Below are 20,802 nucleotides of genomic sequence, written 5' to 3' on the forward strand. Positions count from 1 at the left end.
GAAACGCGCATCAGTAGGTGGCAATGACGCTATCTGTGTCCTGGGTAACTAAACTTATCGTTATGTCTTGGTTGATATAATTAGATGTATTGCACTATATGGCTATAACGTTTTCTGGGTTACCTGCTTAATATATGCTCTTATGCTCTAGTGAATGTGTTTATGTGTACATTGATGTATTAGTATTACGCTCTTGGGCTACCTGCATATAAAAAATGGACTATATAGATACTGTAATTGGTATATAATGATTATCCTGAACAAATTCTAAATGTACTATTTATTGGACTTTGCTTTGTATGCAGTATACACCCAAGAGGTATTCCAACACCTTTCAGCATTTATCTCTCTTTGCATACCCGCCAAGCCGAATATTTCTCTGTTGCACACTGAACTTTTGCAATTTGCACTTTCCAGAAATCTACCTCACCATGTTTATCTGTGCACTTATATTTATTTGCCATATCTGTAATGAATACAGTATATTATATTTTTTACCCACTGTGACGTACGGTTCAAAGTATATTATTCAGTTATTGGTATTATTATCTTTGCATACTTTGGGTAAAGATAAATTCTATCTTGAGGATTTATGTCAATATGCATAATAATAACGCCAAGTCATTTGTCTGGCTCCACTTCATATACCCTTTCACACACAATATTTTGTGTGTTACTGGCCATATTGATTAATTCCGGTCACATTTCTGTTCAGTTTTTTCACTTTTTGTCTACTGTATTGGTTTTTGGAGGAGCTTTGTTGTTTTGTAGGTTGTTATTTTTGCTTAACTGATGGCCTTTAAAAAGGTGTCTCATTACCAAGGTGCCACACAAGAAACATCTCATGATGGCTAAAACCAGTGAGCTGTCTGAAGATCTTTGCAACCTTATTGTTTCAAAAAATACTGATGTCAACAGCAGCTTTAGAAATATATTTACATAGAAAATTGGTGACAAGTTCAATGCTTATTTCACCCGCTGTATGTGAGAGCTGAGGTTTGTAGACTCCCATTTTATACCTCCAACCCAAATGTGATATGAAGAGAGCATTACTGTGCCTTCCCAACAGTGTCCATTATTATAAAGCTCCAAGATTGAGAACTTTGATCTGAGTGGACAAATTTAGACTTTACTACCGACATTTAAAACTTTAAGACTGCAATCATATCTTTTGTACTTTAGAAACAATGACAGTGAAATTCTTTGAATTTTTGGACAAATATCTCACCTGTCTTCTTCTGTGTCTACATGACGTTTTGTGACATGGCTCCAATCAAATGCTCCTGTACGTGAGTCCACCCATCTTTTCAGCTCAATAATGCAACTGTCTCTAGACTTCAGCACGATGATGTGGTTGAAAAAGTCACTGGCTGCAAACAAATGATAAATCATAGAGCCAAGACTGATGTCGATCAAGACGTCTCCTTTAATATGACCTGCAGAAAAAAATCCAAATATTGAAATATACAAATAAATACATATACAAGTGAGAAAGTCACAATATCTATCACCTAAATATACTACTTTCAATGTAAACTTTGGGTGAATTCATTTGTTGTTTTTTTTTCTTTTTATGCCTCATGATATTACTTTTCCTTTTAATGTCTTGTGATACATGGATGTAAACCATAGATGCAAATATTTTTATCTAGGTTCGGGGCCCACTCACGTGTGACCCACCATTACTCCTGTGCGTAACCCTTTCTACATCTGTTCTGTGCATTATTCCTTATTATTAACTTTTGTTGCCCATTATAAGCAAAATAAATAAGCTTGCATAGTTCCCAACTATACAGGATCCAGGAGTCTCGATTTGCCTGAGATGTCCTGGGAGGTCAGGACTATGTTCTCGACTTTTACTCAGTTTCATTTTCTGAGATGTCTTGTCTAGTGTTGAGCCACCCCTGTAGTGTTCGAGTTCGGTTCGGTTCGTCGAACACCCGTATGATTGCCGAACTGTTCATCGAACTGTTCATCGAACACCTTCGAACACCGTTAAAACCAATGGCAGGCAAACAAAAACACATAGAAATACATAGAAAACACCTTCAAAGGTGTCCAAAAGCTGACAAACTGCTCAGAAGACATAACTAACACATGGAAAAGTGACAAGTACATATAGTCATGCAAAAATAAAAGAGGTGGAGCAGTTAAAGGAGGGGGAGACACAGATATAAGCATGTCATGCCCTTCTAAAACCAAAAAAGTGTGAAGACGACACGGCCAGTCCGTTCCTGCCCGTGCGACCTCCGTGTCGCCGGGTTTGTGCCAGAGCTGCGGTGGACCCTGACGGCCAGCCCCCCTCTCCTAATACTGGTGCCTGTCCGCTGGTGGGTCGAGTGAGCCCCCCTGTGGTGGAGGCAGGTCTAAGCTTTTTAACTTAAATTGTCTCCCTAATTTGAATGAATACAGTTTAAATCCTTTTACAAGGATCTATTGGAGGGCAAGTCTTATGCCAGCAGCCGCGTAATTCCAGCTCCTGTAGCATCCACTAAAGGTGCTGCAGTTAAAAAACTTTAATAAGGATCGAGCTCAGTGGTCGACTGCAAGGCGTCCTACCGCCAGTCCCAGCCCCTATGCCTTGGAGTGTCTCCCCGATGCTCTTCACTGAGTGTCCCGGGGGCCCGAAGCATTTCCTTTGAAAAAATTAAGTGTCCAAACTACAGGTGGTGTAGCTTGCTTAACAGCTGGGATAATCCGCTGACTAGCAGACACTGCTACTAGGCACAAAGTATTTCCTGGGCTAGATGCAGTTAAAAATTTGTAATTAGATACTCTCGTTGGATGCTGAGAAAGCACTCCATGGAGTCTCCTGGCACACCATATATTACTCCCTTGAAAAACTTGGGGTAGGGGTCTAGGGAACCTTTTATAGGCCAAATCACAGCCCTGTATCGCAATACATCACCTAGGCTGAAGATAAATGGAACATTTTCATCACCTTTCTTAATCACCAATGGGACTAGGCAGGGATGTCCTCTGTCCCCTCTCTTATACATCCTAGTGATGGAGCACCTGCTCTCATCAATTCGCCATAACCCCAATATTAGGTGGATTGAGGTGGGAGGCACCGAGTACAAGTGCTCTGCATTTGCTGATGATGTCCTAGTATATATCACTCAATCACATATATCCATCCCTGCTGTTATGGCTGAAATAGATCACTTTGTTACATGGTCAAATTTTAAAATCAATGCAGTGAAGTCTGAGGCCCTCGATGTCTCCCTCCCCAAATCCATACAGGATTCCATCCAGTCCAACTTTCCCTTTGCCTGGCCCTCACAGGGTATCAAATACTTAGGAATTCCTATTCATAGAGACCTTTCCCGTCTATGTTATCTTAATTTTGGACCCTTTATTGAACAACTCCATACAGACAACGGTTGGCAAGTTAGAACTGTAAGATTCACTATGTGAACCACTGGTGTTTTGTGGAAAAGCACATGTACACTGTGTTCCAAATTATTATGCAAAAAGTGTTTAGGAGTGATAAGGGAAGAATTTGTTTGTTTGTCAGTTAAACTCATTGATGGTGATGTGTGTCAGGGCTCTTTATATCACTGTAAGCAATTGCAGACACCTGTGCTAATTAGTTTGGCAGGTGTGTCCAATGAAAGGCAAGACTACTTAAGAAGGCTGTCCCACATTATTAAGCAGCCTACATTTTCTGCCAAAATGGGAAAGAAAAAGGATGTGTCGGCTGCTGAGAAGCAACAAATTGTGGAGTGTTTAGGTCAAGGCATGCTACAATCAACATTGCCAAGACACTTCATACTGATGATCGCACAATCAAGAAGTATGTAGCTGATTCACAGTACACACGTGTGCATGCTGATAATGGAAAATTGAGGACTCTTTCCTCCAGGCAATTACGTCAGGTTAAAAGAGCAGCGGCAAAAAAGCCTTGTCAAAGCAGCAGACAAGTTTTTGAAGCTGCTGGTGCCTCCAACGTCCCCCGAACAACAAGATGCAGGGTCCTTCAGAGGTTTGCAGCTGTGTGTACTCCATCATGTCGACCTCCTCTATCCACTGCACACAAGCAGAAACGGCTCCAGTGGGCCAAACAATACATGAAGACTGACTTCAAAACTGTTTTATTGACCGAAGAGTGCCGTGCAACTCTCGATGGTCCAGATGGATGGAGTGGAGGATGGCTGGTTGATGGACACCCCACGCAAACACAGCTACAGCACCAACAAGGAGGAGGTGGAGTAATGTTTTGTGCTGGAATCATGGGGAGAGAGATTGTCAGCCCCTTTAGGATCCCTGAAGGGGTAAAGATGAACTCCATAATGTGTGTGGAGTTTTTCAAACAGCACTTCCTGCCATGGTTCAAGAAGAAGAACCGTGTATTCCGCAGCAAGATCATTTTCATGCATGATAATGCACCGTCTCATGCTGCACATAACACATCTGCATCTCTGGCTGATATGGGCATAAAAGGGGACAAACTTATGGTGTGACCCCCATGCTACCCTGACCTCAACCTTATTCAGAACCTCTGGAGCATCATCAAAAGGAGTGTCTATGATGGCGGGAGGCAGTTCACATCTAAGCAACAGCTCTGGGAGGTTATTCTGTCCTCATGCAAAACAATTGAAGCAGAAACCATCCAAAACCTGACAAACTCAATGGACGATAGAGTTCAGAAGCTCCTTTCGAACAAGGGGTCCTCTGTGCAAATGTAACATCACCTAGAATAAAGTTTTGATTTGAAAACTGTTTAATTTCAGTTTCTAATAACCTGCTAATGCTTATAATTTCAAAAATTACCATTTTTATGTTCTTTATTAAAATGAAAAGATTGATCGAAGAGTGTGGGGAATCTTAGAATGTGGCAACCCAGTAGTCAGGATTACTTCGAATTTTGAAAATCTGAGGGTCATGTTGCAGGTAGTGTAGCAAGAAGGCACTCATGTGTCTTGCGCACCTAGGAGACCCAAAATTATTTTCCGGGCTAGATGCAGCTAATAATTATTATTAATTTGAAAGCTGGTGGAGTTTATTATAGATGGCTTAATAGAATCAGTACTGCAAACTGCTACATAGCCCAAATTATTTTCCAGCCAAGATACCGATAAACTTGATTAGTCATTTTAAAGCTTAAAACGGTTGGTGAGGTGATTTTAACAAATCATCTTTTACTCTCCCCAGGATGACACAGGGGTAGAAAAGTCATTTCGAATCCATGATTTGCTCATCTTTATGAACGTGAGTCTGTCTACATTATCAGTGGATAGCCGCGTGCGCTTATCTGTCAGCACACCACCAGCAGCGCTGAACACACGTTCAGACAGAACGCTGGCTGCAGGGCATGACAAGATCTCCAAGGCGTAAGTGGCAAGCTCCGACCAATTATCCAGATTGGAAGCCCAAACAGAGCAAGGGTCCAGTGATACAGTCATGGCTTCAATGTTTACTTGGAGATACTCCTGTACCATCGTCTCTAGGCGTTGACTATGTGTCCGACTTCTTGTCTCCTGTGGCCTTGCAAAGGATGGGCTAAAAAAGTGGTGAAATGATTCCGCAAAATTGATGTTACCAGCACATACTGTGGTTCTGTTACGGTTTGAGTGCTGAACACTTGACGGTCCCACGTTTGGCAAGTTGGAACTGTGAGATTCACTACGTGCACCACTGGTGTTTTGTGGAAAAGCACATGTAAGATTCTGCAACAATCTCTGCTGATACTCCTGCATGCGTGCATCCCTTACTATGGCAGGAATAATTTCTGCCAATTTACTTTTATACCGGGGATCTAACAGTGTGGCAACCCAGTAGTCAGGATTATTTCTAATTCTCACAATTCGAGGGTCATGTTGCAGGTAGTGCAGCAAGAAGGCACTCATGTGTCTTGCGCATCCAGGAGCACCAAGTCCCTGTTGTGTTGGTGGCGAGGTAACAATCATGCTTCCTTCCTCTGTCCTCTCCCCCCAACCTCGCACAACAGAAATGTGATCAAGGTCTCCCTCATCTGATGAGTCTTCCATCAGTTCGTCCTCCACTTCTTCCTGGGCTCCTGCACCTTCCTCACTAGTTTGGCTGCTACCATGCGCACTGGTTAAAACCATCTACCCCACCCTCACATGCCTGCCGCCTTGGTGCTGCCGACCGTCTGGACCTTGCAGATGTTAGCCCTTTCGCATACAACTCCTCATCTTCTACTTCCTCCACCTCCTCTTGTGCCACCACCTGACTCCGAATTCTGTTTAACATGTACTCCAGCATGTAAATCACTGGAATAGTCATGCTGATAATGGAATCGTCAGTAGTGTTGAGCCACCCCCGTAGTGTTCGAGTTCGGTTCGGTTCGTCGAACACCCGTGTGTTCGCCGAACTGTTCGTCGAACTGTTCGTCGAACACCTTCGAACACCGTTAAAACCAATGGCAGGCAAACAAAAACACATAGAAACACATAGAAAACACCTTCAAAGGTGTCCAAAAGCTGACAAACTGCTCAGAAGACATAACTAACACATGGAAAAGTGACAAGTACATATAGTCATGCAAAAATAAAAGAGGTGGAGCAGTTAAAGGAGGGGGAGACACAGATATAAGCATGTTATGCCCTTCTAAAACCAAAAAAGTGTGAAGACGACACGGCCAGTCCGTTCCTGCCCGTGTGACCTCCGTGTCGCCGGGTTTGTGCCAGAGCTGCGGTGGACCCTGACGGCCAGCCCCCCTCTCCTAATACTGGTGCCTGTCCGCTGGTGGGTCGAGTGAGCCCCCCTGTGGTGGAGGCAGGTCTAAGCTTTTTAACTTAAATTGTCTCCCTAATTTGAATGAATACAGTTTAAATCCTTTTACAAGGATCTATTGGAGGGCAAGTCTTATGCCAGCAGCCGCGTAATTCCAGCTCCTGTAGCATCCACTAAAGGTGCTGCAGTTAAAAAACTTTTATAAGGATCGAGCTCAGTGGTCGACTGCAAGGCGTCCTACCGCCAGTCCCAGCCCCTATGCCTTGGAGTGTCTCCCCGATGCTCTTCACTGAGTGTCCCGGGGGCCCGAAGCATTTCCTTTGAAAAAATTAAGTGTCCAAACTACAGGTGGTGTAGCTTGCTTAACAGCTGGGATAATCCGCTGACTAGCAGACACTGCTACTAGGCACAAAGTATTTCCTGGGCTAGATGCAGTTAAAAATTTGTAATTAGATACTCTCGTTGGATGCTGAGAAAGCACTCCATGGAGTCTCCTGGCACACCATATATTACTCCCTTGAAAAACTTGGGGTAGAGGTCTAGGGAACCTTTTATAGGCCAAATCACAGCCCTGTATCGCAATACATCACCTAGGCTGAAGATAAATGGAACATTTTCATCACCTTTCTTAATCACCAATGGGACTAGGCAGGGATGTCCTCTGTCCCCTCTCTTATACATCCTAGTGATGGAGCACCTGCTCTCATCAATTCGCCATAACCCCAATATTAGGTGGATTGAGGTGGGAGGCACCGAGTACAAGTGCTCTGCATTTGCTGATGATGTCCTAGTATATATCACTCAATCACATATATCCATCCCTGCTGTTATGGCTGAAATAGATCACTTTGTTACATGGTCAAATTTTAAAATCAATGCAGTGAAGTCTGAGGCCCTCGATGTCTCCCTCCCCAAATCCATACAGGATTCCATCCAGTCCAACTTTCCCTTTGCCTGGCCCTCACAGGGTATCAAATACTTAGGAATTCCTATTCATAGAGACCTTTCCCGTCTATGTTATCTTAATTTTGGACCCTTTATTGAACAACTCCATACAGACAACGGTTGGCAAGTTAGAACTGTAAGATTCACTATGTGAACCACTGGTGTTTTGTGGAAAAGCACATGTACACTGTGTTCCAAATTATTATGCAAAAAGTGTTTAGGAGTGATAAGGGAAGAATTTGTTTGTTTGTCAGTTAAACTCATTGATGGTGATGTGTGTCAGGGCTCTTTATATCACTGTAAGCAATTGCAGACACCTGTGCTAATTAGTTTGGCAGGTGTGTCCAATGAAAGGCAAGACTACTTAAGAAGGCTGTCCCACATTATTAAGCTGCCTACATTTTCTGCCAAAATGGGAAAGAAAAAGGATGTGTCGGCTGCTGAGAAGCAACAAATTGTGGAGTGTTTAGGTCAAGGCATGCTACAATCAACATTGCCAAGACACTTCATACTGATGATCGCACAATCAAGAAGTATGTAGCTGATTCACAGTACACACGTGTGCATGCTGATAATGGAAAATTGAGGACTCTTTCCTCCAGGCAATTACGTCAGGTTAAAAGAGCAGCGGCAAAAAAGCCTTGTCATAGCAGCAGACAAGTTTTTGAAGCTGCTGGTGCCTCCAACGTCCCCCGAACAACAAGATGCAGGGTCCTTCAGAGGTTTGCAGCTGTGTGTACTCCATCATGTCGACCTCCTCTATCCACTGCACACAAGCAGAAACGGCTCCAGTGGGCCAAACAATACATGAAGACTGACTTCAAAACTGTTTTATTGACCGAAGAGTGCCGTGCAACTCTCGATGGTCCAGATGGATGGAGTGGAGGATGGCTGGTTGATGGACACCCCACGCAAACACAGCTACAGCACCAACAAGGAGGAGGTGGAGTAATGTTTTGTGCTGGAATCATGGGGAGAGAGATTGTCAGCCCCTTTAGGATCCCTGAAGGGGTAAAGATGAACTCCATAATGTGTGTGGAGTTTTTCAAACAGCACTTCCTGCCATGGTTCAAGAAGAAGAACCGTGTATTCCGCAGCAAGATCATTTTCATGCATGATAATGCACCGTCTCATGCTGCACATAACACATCTGCATCTCTGGCTGATATGGGCATAAAAGGGGACAAACTTATGGTGTGACCCCCATGCTACCCTGACCTCAACCTTATTCAGAACCTCTGGAGCATCATCAAAAGGAGTGTCTATGATGGCGGGAGGCAGTTCACATCTAAGCAACAGCTCTGGGAGGTTATTCTGTCCTCATGCAAAACAATTGAAGCAGAAACCATCCAAAACCTGACAAACTCAATGGACGATAGAGTTCAGAAGCTCCTTTCGAACAAGGGGTCCTCTGTGCAAATGTAACATCACCTAGAATAAAGTTTTGATTTGAAAACTGTTTAATTTCAGTTTCTAATAACCTGCTAATGCTTATAATTTCAAAAATTACCATTTTTATGTTCTTTATTAAAATGAAAAGATTGATCGAAGAGTGTGGGGAATCTTAGAATGTGGCAACCCAGTAGTCAGGATTACTTCGAATTTTGAAAATCTGAGGGTCATGTTGCAGGTAGTGTAGCAAGAAGGCACCCATGTGTCTTGCGCACCTAGGAGACCCAAAATTATTTTCCGGGCTAGATGCAGCTAATAATTATTATTAATTTGAAAGCTGGTGGAGTTTATTATAGATGGCTTAATAGAATCAGTACTGCAAACTGCTACATAGCCCAAATTATTTTCCAGCCAAGATACCGATAAACTTGATTAGTCATTTTAAAGCTTAAAACGGTTGGTGAGGTGATTTTAACAAATCATCTTTCTTCCTCTGTCCTCTCCCCCCAACCTCGCACAACAGAAATGTGATCAAGGTCTCCCTCATCTGATGAGTCTTCCATCAGTTCGTCCTCCACTTCTTCCTGGGCTCCTGCACCTTCCTCACTAGTTTGGCTGCTACCATGCGCACTGGTTAAAACCATCTACCCCACCCTCACATGCCTGCCGCCTTGGTGCTGCCGACCGTCTGGACCTTGCAGATGTTAGCCCTTTCGCATACAACTCCTCATCTTCTACTTCCTCCACCTCCTCTTGTGCCACCACCTGACTCCGAATTCTGTTTAACATGTACTCCAGCATGTAAATCACTGGAATAGTCATGCTGATAATGGAATCGTCAGTAGTGTTGAGCCACCCCCGTAGTGTTCGAGTTCGGTTCGGTTCGTCGAACACCCGTGTGTTCGCCGAACTGTTCGTCGAACTGTTCGTCGAACACCTTCGAACACCGTTAAAACCAATGGCAGGCAAACAAAAACACATAGAAACACATAGAAAACACCTTCAAAGGTGTCCAAAAGCTGACAAACTGCTCAGAAGACATAACTAACACATGGAAAAGTGACAAGTACATATAGTCATGCGAAAATAAAAGAGGTGGAGGAGTAAAAGGAGGGGGAGACACAGATATAGGCATGTCATGCCCTTCTAAAATCCAAAAAGTGAGAAGCCGACACGGCCAGTCCGCTCCTGCCCGTGCCACCTCCGTGTCGCCGGGTTTGTGCCAGAGCCGCGGTGAACCCTGTCGGCCAGCCCCCCTCTCCCAATACTGGTGCCTGTCCGCTGGTGGGTCGAGCGAGCCCCCCTGTGGTGGAGGCAGCTCTAAGCTTTTTAATTTAAATTGTCTCTCTAATTTGAATGAATACACTTTAAATCCATTTACAAGGATCTATTGGAGGGCAAGTCTCATGCCAGCAGCCGCGGTAATTCCAGCTCCAGTAGCGTCCACTAAAGCTGCTGCAGTTAAAAAGCTTTTATAAGGATCGAGCTCGGCTGTCCACCGCAAGGCATCCTACTGCCAGTCCCAGCCCCTATGCCTTGGGGTGCCTCCTGATGCTCTTCACTAAGTATCCCATGGTCCCGAAGCATTTCCTTTGAAAAAATTAAGTGTCTAAACTACAGGTGGTGCAGCTTGCTTAACAGCCGGGATAATCCGCTTACTAGCAGACACTGCTACTAGGCACAAAGTATTTCCTGGGCTAGATGCAGTTAAAAATTTGTAATTAGATACTCTCGTTGGATGCTGAGAAAGCATTCCATAGAGTCTCCTGGCACGCCATATATGATTCTCTTAAAAAGCTTGGGGTAGGGGTCTAGGGGACACTTTTATAGCCAAAATCATGGCCCTGTATCGCAATACGTCACCTAGGCTGAAGATAAATGGAACTGTAGCACCCTGAGGGCTCGGTTGCTAAAGACGTATTGCACCTCACCCAGAGGTGTGATATCTCACTCTCAGGTAAGGATGGAGTGTGGATCAGGACCCGACACCTGCATGCATTACACCACATTGCCGTGGGGCAGGGCGACCAATATGCCCCTGAGATGGGCACGACAGTCCCTGTCCCTGGCTGGAGTGGGGGGAGGGAACACTGAGGAAGGGGAACCCTGTAGTGCAGGAGCAGGGAGGAAGCAGTTCCTGGGTGCATTGAGAAGGGAGTATAAAAGGTGGGCACCATCTTAGTTCAGTGCAGAGAAGTCTGAGCAGAAGTGGCAGGGAGCAGGGGCTCTGCATGAGCTCTGCTCCGGAGGCGGGCCTAGTAACAGAGGCCCAGGCCTGGAAGAGGGAGAAGGAAGGAAGAGGAGCGGAGAAGGATCCAGGAACGAGGAATGAAGGGATCCCAGGGGTGCGGACGGGCGAGTCGCCACCGCACGCCCGAATCCACCTGCGTGGAGGGGTCAGGCCAAAGGGGGAGACCGGTCCCCGAACTAGTGGAGGCAGGAAACGACCCTCAGCTAGAAACCGGAGGCTCTGACATTTTATGTGGCGCAGCCCCTCACTACACTCGCTAGGAAGGCACCACATAGGGTCAGGGAAACTGGCGCAAGTTTACCAAGAGGAGGCCCGAGGCAGCCGGACAGAAGTGTTGGTAAGAAAGGCCAGACAAAGGACACACAAAGGGGGTCCTGTGAAGTGCTCCAAAGTTATCTGGGAGTTGTCTGAGCCCCTCACCTGGTGAGCACAGTACGACGTGGGCAGCCGTTACCTGCAGACGTGGTCTGGATAATAAGAACTGTGAGTAAAGGCCCTGAACTGCATCACTGACTCCGTGTCGTTACTGCTGCTGCCCTGCACCATCACCCCCATCCTCCGCATACACTGCCCTGAGGCTATACTCCTCCCGTGGGGAGTTATGCTACGCTCTGCTGCACCCACAACACCAGCCTCAGTGGTCTGCCCTGTAGCGGCGGTTCACTCTGACCGCAATCCACGGGTGGCGTAGTCGGACATTTAAACATGAAAACCACATAAATAGTTCCGCCACTGGTTTGACCGCCCTGAGCCACGGAACTGGGTCGCCGCCACGAAGACTACAACCACCAGCATCCACCAAAAAGGGTCCGGCTCCGGGTGTCCCAAGGCCCAGGGGGTGCAACAGAACATTTTCATCACCTTTCACAATCACCAATGGGACAAGGCAGGGATGTCCTCTGTCCCCTCTCTTATACATCCTAGTGACGGAGCACCTGCTCTCATCAATTCGCCATAACCCCAATATTAGGTGGATTGAGGTGGGAGGCACCGAGTACAAGTGCTCTCTATTTGCTGATGATGTCCTAGTATATATCACTCAATCACATATATCCATCCCTGCTGTTATGGCTCAAATAGATCACTTTGTTACATGGTCAAATTTTAAAATCAATGCAGCGAAGTCTGAGGCCCTCGATGTCTCCCTCCCCAAATCCATATAGGATTCCATCCAGTCCAACTTTCCCTTTGCCTGGCCCTCACAGGGTATCAAATACTTAGGAATTCCTATTCATAGAGACCTCTCCGATCTATGTTATCTTAATTTTGGGCCCTTTATTGAACAACTCCATACAGACCACGGTTGGCAAGTTAGAACTGTAAGATTCACTACGTGAACCACTGGTGTTTTGTGGAAAAGCACATGTACACTGCGTTCCAAATTATTATACAAAAAGTGTTTAGGAGTGATAAGGGAAGAATTTGTTTGTTTGTCAGTTAAACTCATTGATGGTGATGTGTGTCAGGGCTCTTTATATCACTGTAAGCAATTGCAGACACCTGTGCTAATTAGTTTGGCAGGTGTGTCCAATGAAAGGCAAGACTACTTAAGAAGGCTCTCTCACATTATTAAGCAGCCTACATTTTCTGCCAAAATGGGAAAGAAAAAGGATGTGTCGGCTGCTGAGAAGCAACAAATTGTGGAGTGTTTAGGTCAAGGCATGACTAAAATCAACATTGTGCGATGATCAGGATGAAGTGTCCTGGCAATCAAGAAGTATGTAGCTGATTCACAGTACACACGTGTGCGTGCTGATAAGGGCAAATTGAGGACTCTTTCCTACAGGCAATTACGTCAGGTTGAAAGAGCAGCGGCAAAAAAGCCTTGTCATAGCAGCAGACAAGTTTTTGAAGCTGCTTGTGCCTCCAACGTCCCCCGAACAACAAGATGCAGGGTCCTTCAGAGGTTTGCAGCTGTGCATGCGCCATCCTGTCGACCTCCTCTATCCACTTCACACAAGCAGAAACGGCTCCAGTGGGCCAAACATTACATGAAGACTGATGTCAAAACTGTTTTGTTCACGGATGAGTGCCGTGCAGCGCTCGATGGTCCAGATGGATGGAGTGGAGGATGGCTGGTTGATGGACACCCCACGCAAACACGGCTACAGCGCCAACAAGGAGGAGGTGGAGTAATGTTTTGGGCTGGAATCATGGGGAGAGAGATTGTCGGCCCCTTTAGGATCCCTGAAGGCGCTAAAGATGAACTCCATAATGTATGTGGATTTTCTCAAACAGCACTTCCTGCCATGGTTCAAGAAGAAGAACCGTGTATTTCACAGCAAGATCATTTTTCTGCATGATAATGCACCATCTCATGCTGCACATAAAACATCTGCATCTCTGGCTGATATGGGCATAAAAGGGGACAAACTTATGGTGTGACCCCCATGCTCCCCTGACCTCTACCCCATTCAGAACCTTTGGAGCATCATTAAAAGGAGTGTCTATGATGGCGGGAGGCAGTTCACATCTAAGCAACAGCTCTGGGAGGGTATTCTGTCCTCATGCAAAACAATTGAAGCAGAAACCATCCAAAACCTGACAAATTCAATGGACGAGAGAGTTCAGAAGCTCCTTTCGAACAAGGGGTCCTATGTGAAAATGTAACATCACCTAGAATAAAGTTTTGAGTTGAAAACTGTTTGATTTCAGTTTCTAACAACCTGCTAATGCTTATAATTTCAAAAATGACCATTTTTTTGGTCTTTATTAAAGTGAAAAGGTTGATCGAAAAGTTTGGGGGATCTAAGAGTGTGGCAACCCAGTAGTCATGATTACTTCGAATTCTGACAATATGAGGGTCATGCTGCAGGTAGTGCAGCAAGAAGGCACTTATGTGCCTTGCGCATCTCGGAGCCCCAAAATTATTTTCCGGGCTAGATGCAGCTAAAAATTATTTTTAATTTTAAATCTGGTGAAGCTTTAGTATAGATGGCCTAATAGGCTCAGTGCTGCACACTGCTACAAAGCCCAAATTATTTTCCAGTCAAGATACAGATAAACATGATTAGTAATTTGAAAGCTTAAAACGGTTGGTAGGGTGATTTTAACCAATCATCAAGCTTTTACTCTCCCCAGGATGACACAGGGGTAGAAAAGTCGTTTCGGATCCATGATTTGTTCATCTTTATGAACGTGAGTCTGTCTACATTATCAGTGGAGAGCCGCGTGCGCTTATCTGTCAGCACACCACCAGCAGCGCTGAACACACGTTCAGACAGAATGCTGGCTGCGGGGCATGACAAGATCTCCAAGGCGTAAGTGGCTAGCTCCGGCCATTTATCCAGATTGGAAGCCCAAAAAGAGCAAGGGTCCAGTGACACAGTCGTGGCTTCAATGTTTACTTGGAGATACTCCTGTACCATCGTCTCTAGGCGTTGACTATGTGTCAGACTTCTTGTCTCCTGTGGCCTTGCAAAGGATGGGCTAAAAAAGTGGTGAAATGATTCCGCAAAATTGATGTTACCAGCAGATACTGTGGTTCTGTTACGGTTTGAGTGCTGAACACTTGACGGTCCCACGGTTGGCAAGTTGGAACTGTGAGATTCACTACGTGCACCACTGGTATTTTGTGGAAAAGCACATGTAAGATTCTGCAACAGTCTCTGCTGATACTCCTGCATGCGTGCATCCCTTTCTATGGCAGGAATAATTTCTGCAAATTTACTTTTGTACCGGGGATCTAACAGTGTGGCAACCCAGTAGTCAGGATTATTTCTAATTCTCACAATTCGAGGGTCATGTTGCAGGTAGTGCAGCAAGAAGGCACTCATGTGTGTTGCGCATCCAGGAGCACCAAGTCCCTGTTGTGTTGGTGGCGAGGTAACAATCATGCTTCCTTCCTCTGTCCTCTCCCCCCAACCTCGCACAACAGAAATGTGATCAAGGTCTCCCTCATCTGATGAGTCTTCCATCAGTTCGTCCTCCACTTCTTCCTGGGCTCCTGCACCTTCCTCACTAGTTTGGCTGCTACCATGCGCCCTGGTAAAACCATCTCCCCCACCCTCACATGCCTGCCGCCTTGGTGCTGCCGACCGTCTGGACCTTGCAGATGTTAGCCCTTCCGCATACAACTCCTCCTCCTCTACTTCCTCCACCTCCTCTTGTGCCACCACCTGACTCCGAATTCTGTTTAACATGTGCTCCAGCATGTAAATCACCGGAATAGTCATGCTGATAATGGCATCGTCAGCACTAAACATCTTCGTCGCCATTTCAAAACTGTGCAGAAGGGTGCATAGGTCCCTGATCTGAGACCACTCCTCCAGCGTGATTTGCCCCACCTCTGAATCTCGTTGGCCCAGGCTATACGTCAGAACGTATTGCACCAGGGCTTGTCGGTGCTGCCATAGTCGCTACAACATGTGCAGAGTTGAATTCCACCGGGTAGGCACATCGCATTTTAGCCGGTGAAGTGGCAGGCCCAACGACTTCTGTAGAGATGTAAGTCGCTGAGCTGCGGGATGCGAACGGCGGAAGTGAGCACACAGCGACCGTGCCCTCTGCAGAAGGCCATCTAGTCTGGGATAGTGGGCTAAAAATTGCTGGACAACCAGGTTCAACACGTGAGCCATACAAGGCACGTGTGTGACATTGCCCCGGCGAAGGGCCGCACCCAGGTTTGCAGCATTGTCGCACACGGCCTTCCCTGGTTTCAGGTCCAGTGGAGACAACCATTCATGAAATTGGTTCTCCAGAGCTGACCACAACTCCTCAGCTGTGTGACTCACATTTCCCAGACATTTCAATGTAAAAACCGCCTGATGACGTTGAGCCCTACTGCCAGCATAGTAAGGAGGTGTGCAGGATCCCTTCTGCGCAGTTAGAAAGCTTGTGGCATGACCAGACAGGCTTTGGGTGCAGGTGGAAGACCGAGAGGAGGTTGAGGAGGCAGAAGCAGTGGAGGAACTTTGACATAAAGAGGATTGACGCACAACTCGTGGGGACGGCAAGACTTGGACAGCAGCCCCTTGTCCTGCTGTCACCATAGTTACCCAGTGCCCAGTCAGCGACATGTAACGCCCCTGTCCATGCCTACTCGTCCAAGTGTCTGTGGTGAAATGCACCCTGTCACACACAGAGTTTCTCAAAGAAGCGGTGATGTTGTGTGCGACATGCTGGTGGAGCGCAGGCACACCTTTCTTTGAGAAGTAGTGCCGACTGGGCATCTGGTACTGGGGCACTGCGACGGACATAAGGTCTCGAAAATCCTCTGTGTCCACCAGGCGGAAAGGCAGCATTTCTGTAGCCAAGAGCTTGCAGATGGTGAAATTCAACCTCTTAGCTTTCTCATGGCTAGGAGGAAATGGTCTTTTACTTGTCCACATCTGAGGGACCGAGGGCTGGCTATTGTGCTTAGACGGGGTTGATAAGGGTGTCCCCGGCAAACTGCCGGTCTGTGAGGAAGATGCAGGCGGACATGTTAGGTTGCCTTGATCCAAAGGTGGTGCTATCGATGTCGGACAGTGCTCAACACCAGCTGGTGTTACCACCTCCAAAGAAAATGATGACCTGCCAATCACGCTGGCTGTTGCGGGTAAAGAGGTGGCAGGTCTGCGCCCCAAAACAGGTGTGACTGCTGTCCCCCCAGTCACAGAGGATGAAGAGGCCGCGGATGCACAAGATATGGCAGACGGTGATTGGCCCGGCCGGCTAGGCCGCATTGTAGCACACTGAGCTTCCCACTGCAACTTATGCTTCATGTCCATGTGCCGGTTCATGCATGAAGTACTCAAACTATGTATTTTTTGGCCTCTACTTAGCTTTTGCTGACAAATGTTACAGATAACACGAGTTGGGTCATCTTTATCGATCTGAAAAAATGCCCAGGCTATGCAAGGCTTAGCACCCATGCGACCTGAAGAGCCACCACGACTTGTGGTGAGAGGCAGAGTTGTGTTTGAGGATGCAGTTGTTGACGTGCTTCCAGGACTACGTCTCTGTCCAGGAAGGCGCAACCTGACCTCGTCGTCACTAGCATCTTCCTCCACCTCCTCTGCTGACCTCATCTCTTGGCTGACTGTGGGTTGACAGTAAGTGGGATCTCCGACCTCATCATCATCACCCTGTGCGTTATCACACCCGTCGTCCTCAGAGCCAACCTGTTCCTGCCCTGACAAAAAACTAAAGTTGTCGCTCCAATCAAGTATTTGAGTCTTATCATCGTCTTCCTCATTGTCTCCACCAACAGGAGTTACAGTTTGGGAATGAGGGTCTACATTATGGTCAGAACCTTCTGCGTCTGGTCCTGGATCCGACTCATAAAGATTCTGGGCATCAGTGCAGATCATTTCCTCGTCTGGATTCACAGAAGCGCTGGAGTCGACCTCTGATTCCCAGGCTATAGTATGAGTAAACAGCTCTGCAGACTCAACCATCTGTTCTACCTCACACTCAGACGGGCAGCTGGAGATTTGGGAGCTGTGAGGAAGCAAGTGCGATTTGGGTGACACCTTTGAGGACTGGAGTATTTGTGATGTTGAAGTTGATGTGGAGGAGAGCCCACTTAAAGGAGCACTTGATATCCGTTGAAGCACCTGCTGTTTTTGTGCCTCATCTGGAATTTGTAGCGATTGGCGTGGCCGTAAGAAAGGGATCTTATCACATTGTCCGCTAAAAGAAGTAGACATTTTAGTTTGGCTGGAAGATGGTCTTTCTTCTGCACCTACCCCACGGACACAACCTTTTTTCCCCTTCCCAACACGCCTATTCCCCTTTCCACCAGCAGCAGGCCTTTTTCCACTCATTTTGGTGGTTAACTAATTCACAACTCTGGAGTTGTTTGCACAAAAAAACAATGGATGGTAACCGAGCAGAGCTGAGTGGCCAAACTGTGGTATTAGGCCAAAACTATTGGCTGGGTTAGATGCAGAAAAAAATTATTTTTAATTTGCAACCTGATGGAGGTCAGTATAGATGGACTAATAGACCAAGTCCCACACACCGCTAGAAGCCCAAATATTTTTTCAGAGCTAGATGCAGAAAAAAATTATTTTTAATTTGCAACCTGATGTAGGTCAGTATAGATGGACTAATAGACCAAGTCCCACACACTGCTAGAAGCCCAAATATTTTTTCAGAGCTAGATGCAGAAAAAAATTATTTTTAATTTGCAACCTGATGGAGGTCAGTATAGATGGACTAATAGACCAAGTCCCATACACCGCTAGAAGCCCAAATATTTTTTCAGAGCTAGATGCAGAAAAAAATTATTTTTAATTTGCAACCTGATGTAGGTCAGTATAGATGGACTAATAGACCAAGTCCCACACACTGCTAGAAGCCCAAATATTTTTTCAGAGCTAGATGCAGAAAAAAAATATTTTTAATTTGCAACCTGATGGAGGTCAGTATAGATGGACTAATAGACCAAGTCCCAGACACCGCTAGAAGCCCAAATATTTTTTCAGAGCTAGATGCAGAAAAAAATTATTTTTAATTTGCAACCTGATGTAGGTCAGTATAGATGGACTAATAGACCAAGTCCCACACACTGCTAGAAGCCCAAATATTTTTTCAGAGGTAGATGCAGAAAAAAATTATTTTTAATTTGCAACCTGATGGAGGTCAGTATAGATGGACTAATAGACCAAGTCCCACACACCGCTAGAAGCCCAAATATTTTTTCAGAGCTAGATGCAGAAAAAATTATATTCAGTTTGCAACCTGATGGAGGTCAGTATAGATGGACTAATAGAATGATGCTATGCCCAAAAGATTTTACTTCACTAGGTGCAGTAAAAAAATTGGTATTCTATACACAGGTGTTATATCTTGCAACACAGATAGGCTACTCCACTGACTAACACACTCTGCAATAGGCCAAAAAGGATTAGCTTTGCTAGATTCAGCCAAATGCTGTGAAAAAAACTTGCACAGCACTGGCACAGACCTGCCTGGCAAAAACTGATAGGAACTCATGTAACCTAGTCCTGAAAAGGACTCCAATCACAATTAGTCTTTACTCCCACAACCTATCTATTTAAGAGCACAGACCTGCTTGATAAAAGTCGTAGGAAATGCTGTAACCTAGTCCTTAAAAGGACTGCAATCACAACTATTCCCTACTCCCAAGCTATCTGTATATTTGTGCGAAAATTGGCTTGAAATTAACAAGGTATAGCACACACAGCAACAGCGGTGCCGTCTAACACGCAGCTGCAGCAGTGAGAAAATGGTGGCGACGGGGAAAATGGCTTGGTCTTATAGGGCAAGGACATGTGACATACACTGCCAATCACACATGCCCTTGCTTGTGTGAAAAAAAGCACTTCGCTCCGTGTGTGCGCTGCTGATAGGCTGACAGATTGCACCTCCCCACTGCAAATGCGGGAAAGAGAAAAAAAAATGGAGATCTTCATTGTTCCTGCAGAGATCCATCCCCTGCCCCTCCCCCCGCCCCGCTGTACACCCAAACTGCGTATTAACATTAATTTTCATCATTACTGAGAAAAAATCCAGTTATGATTTTGGTGCACGAACAGTTATCGAACATAACCTCGAACAGCCGAATTTTTCTCAAATTGTTCGTGTTCGCCGACCGGCTCGAACACCGCCCAAAACAGCTCGAATTTGAGATTGGCGAACAGTTCGAGTAGAACAACGCTCATCTCTAATCGTCAGCACTAAACATCTTCGTCGCCATTTCAAAACTGTGCAGAAGGGTGCATAGGTCCCTGATCTGAGACCACTCCTCCAGCGTGATTTGCCCCACCTTTGGATCTCGTTGGCCCAGGCTATACGTCAGAACGTATTGCACCAGGGCATGTCGGTGCTGCCACAGTCACTTCAACATGTGCAGAGTTGAATTCTACCGGGTAGGCACATCGCAATTTAGCCGTTGAAGTGGCAGGCCCAACGACTTCTGTAGAGATGGAAGTAGCTGAGCTGGGGGATGCGATCGGCGGAAGTGAGCACACAGCGACCGTGCCCTCTGCAGAAGGCCATCTATTCCGGGATAGTGGGCTAAAAATTGCTGGACAACCAGGTTCAACACGTGAGCCGTACAAGGCACGTGTGTGACATTGCCCCGGCAAAGGGCCGCACCCAGGTTTGCAGCATTGTCGCACATGGCCTTCCCTGGTTTCAGGACCAGTGGAGACAACCATTCTTGAAACTGGTACTCCAGAGCTGACCACAAGTCCTCAGCTGTGTGACTCACATTTCCCAGACATTTCAAAGTAAAAGCCGCCTGATGACGTTGAGCCCTGCTGCCAGCATAGTAAGGAGGTGTGCAGGATCCCTTCTGCGCAGTTAGAAAGCTTGTGGCATGACCAGACAGGCTTTGGGTGCAGGTGGAGGACTGAGAGGAGGTTGAGGAGGCAGAAGCAGTGGAGGAACTATGAGATAAAGGGGATTGATGTACAACTCGTGGGGACGGCAAGACTTGGCCAGCAGCCCCTTGTCCTGCTGTCACCATAGTTACCCAGTGCCCAGTCAGCGACATGTAACGCCCCTGTCCATGCCTCCTCATCCAAGTGTCTGTGGTGAAATGCACTCTGTCACACATAGAG

General features: G+C 46.1%; 1 protein-coding gene across 2 annotated transcripts in view; it reads right to left on the bottom strand.

Annotated features, from left to right (window-relative positions):
- LOC141172736 (indolethylamine N-methyltransferase-like) overlaps positions 1 to 20,802 on the bottom strand; it is a 54,740-nt gene that overhangs the window by 2,147 nt on the left and 31,791 nt on the right. For both annotated transcript variants that reach the window (XM_073657207.1, XM_073657208.1), the window contains one exon: positions 1,229 to 1,436. In XM_073657207.1, coding sequence (XP_073513308.1) covers positions 1,229 to 1,436 — 208 coding nt within the window. The remainder of the gene's footprint in view (positions 1 to 1,228; positions 1,437 to 20,802) is intronic.

The sequence above is a fragment of the Phyllobates terribilis genome, unplaced genomic scaffold (assembly GCF_046119375.1).
Source record: "Phyllobates terribilis strain yellow unplaced genomic scaffold, ASM4611937v1 Scaffold_12__6_contigs__length_324123572, whole genome shotgun sequence".
In the NCBI taxonomy this organism is placed as follows: Eukaryota; Metazoa; Chordata; class Amphibia; order Anura; family Dendrobatidae; genus Phyllobates; species Phyllobates terribilis.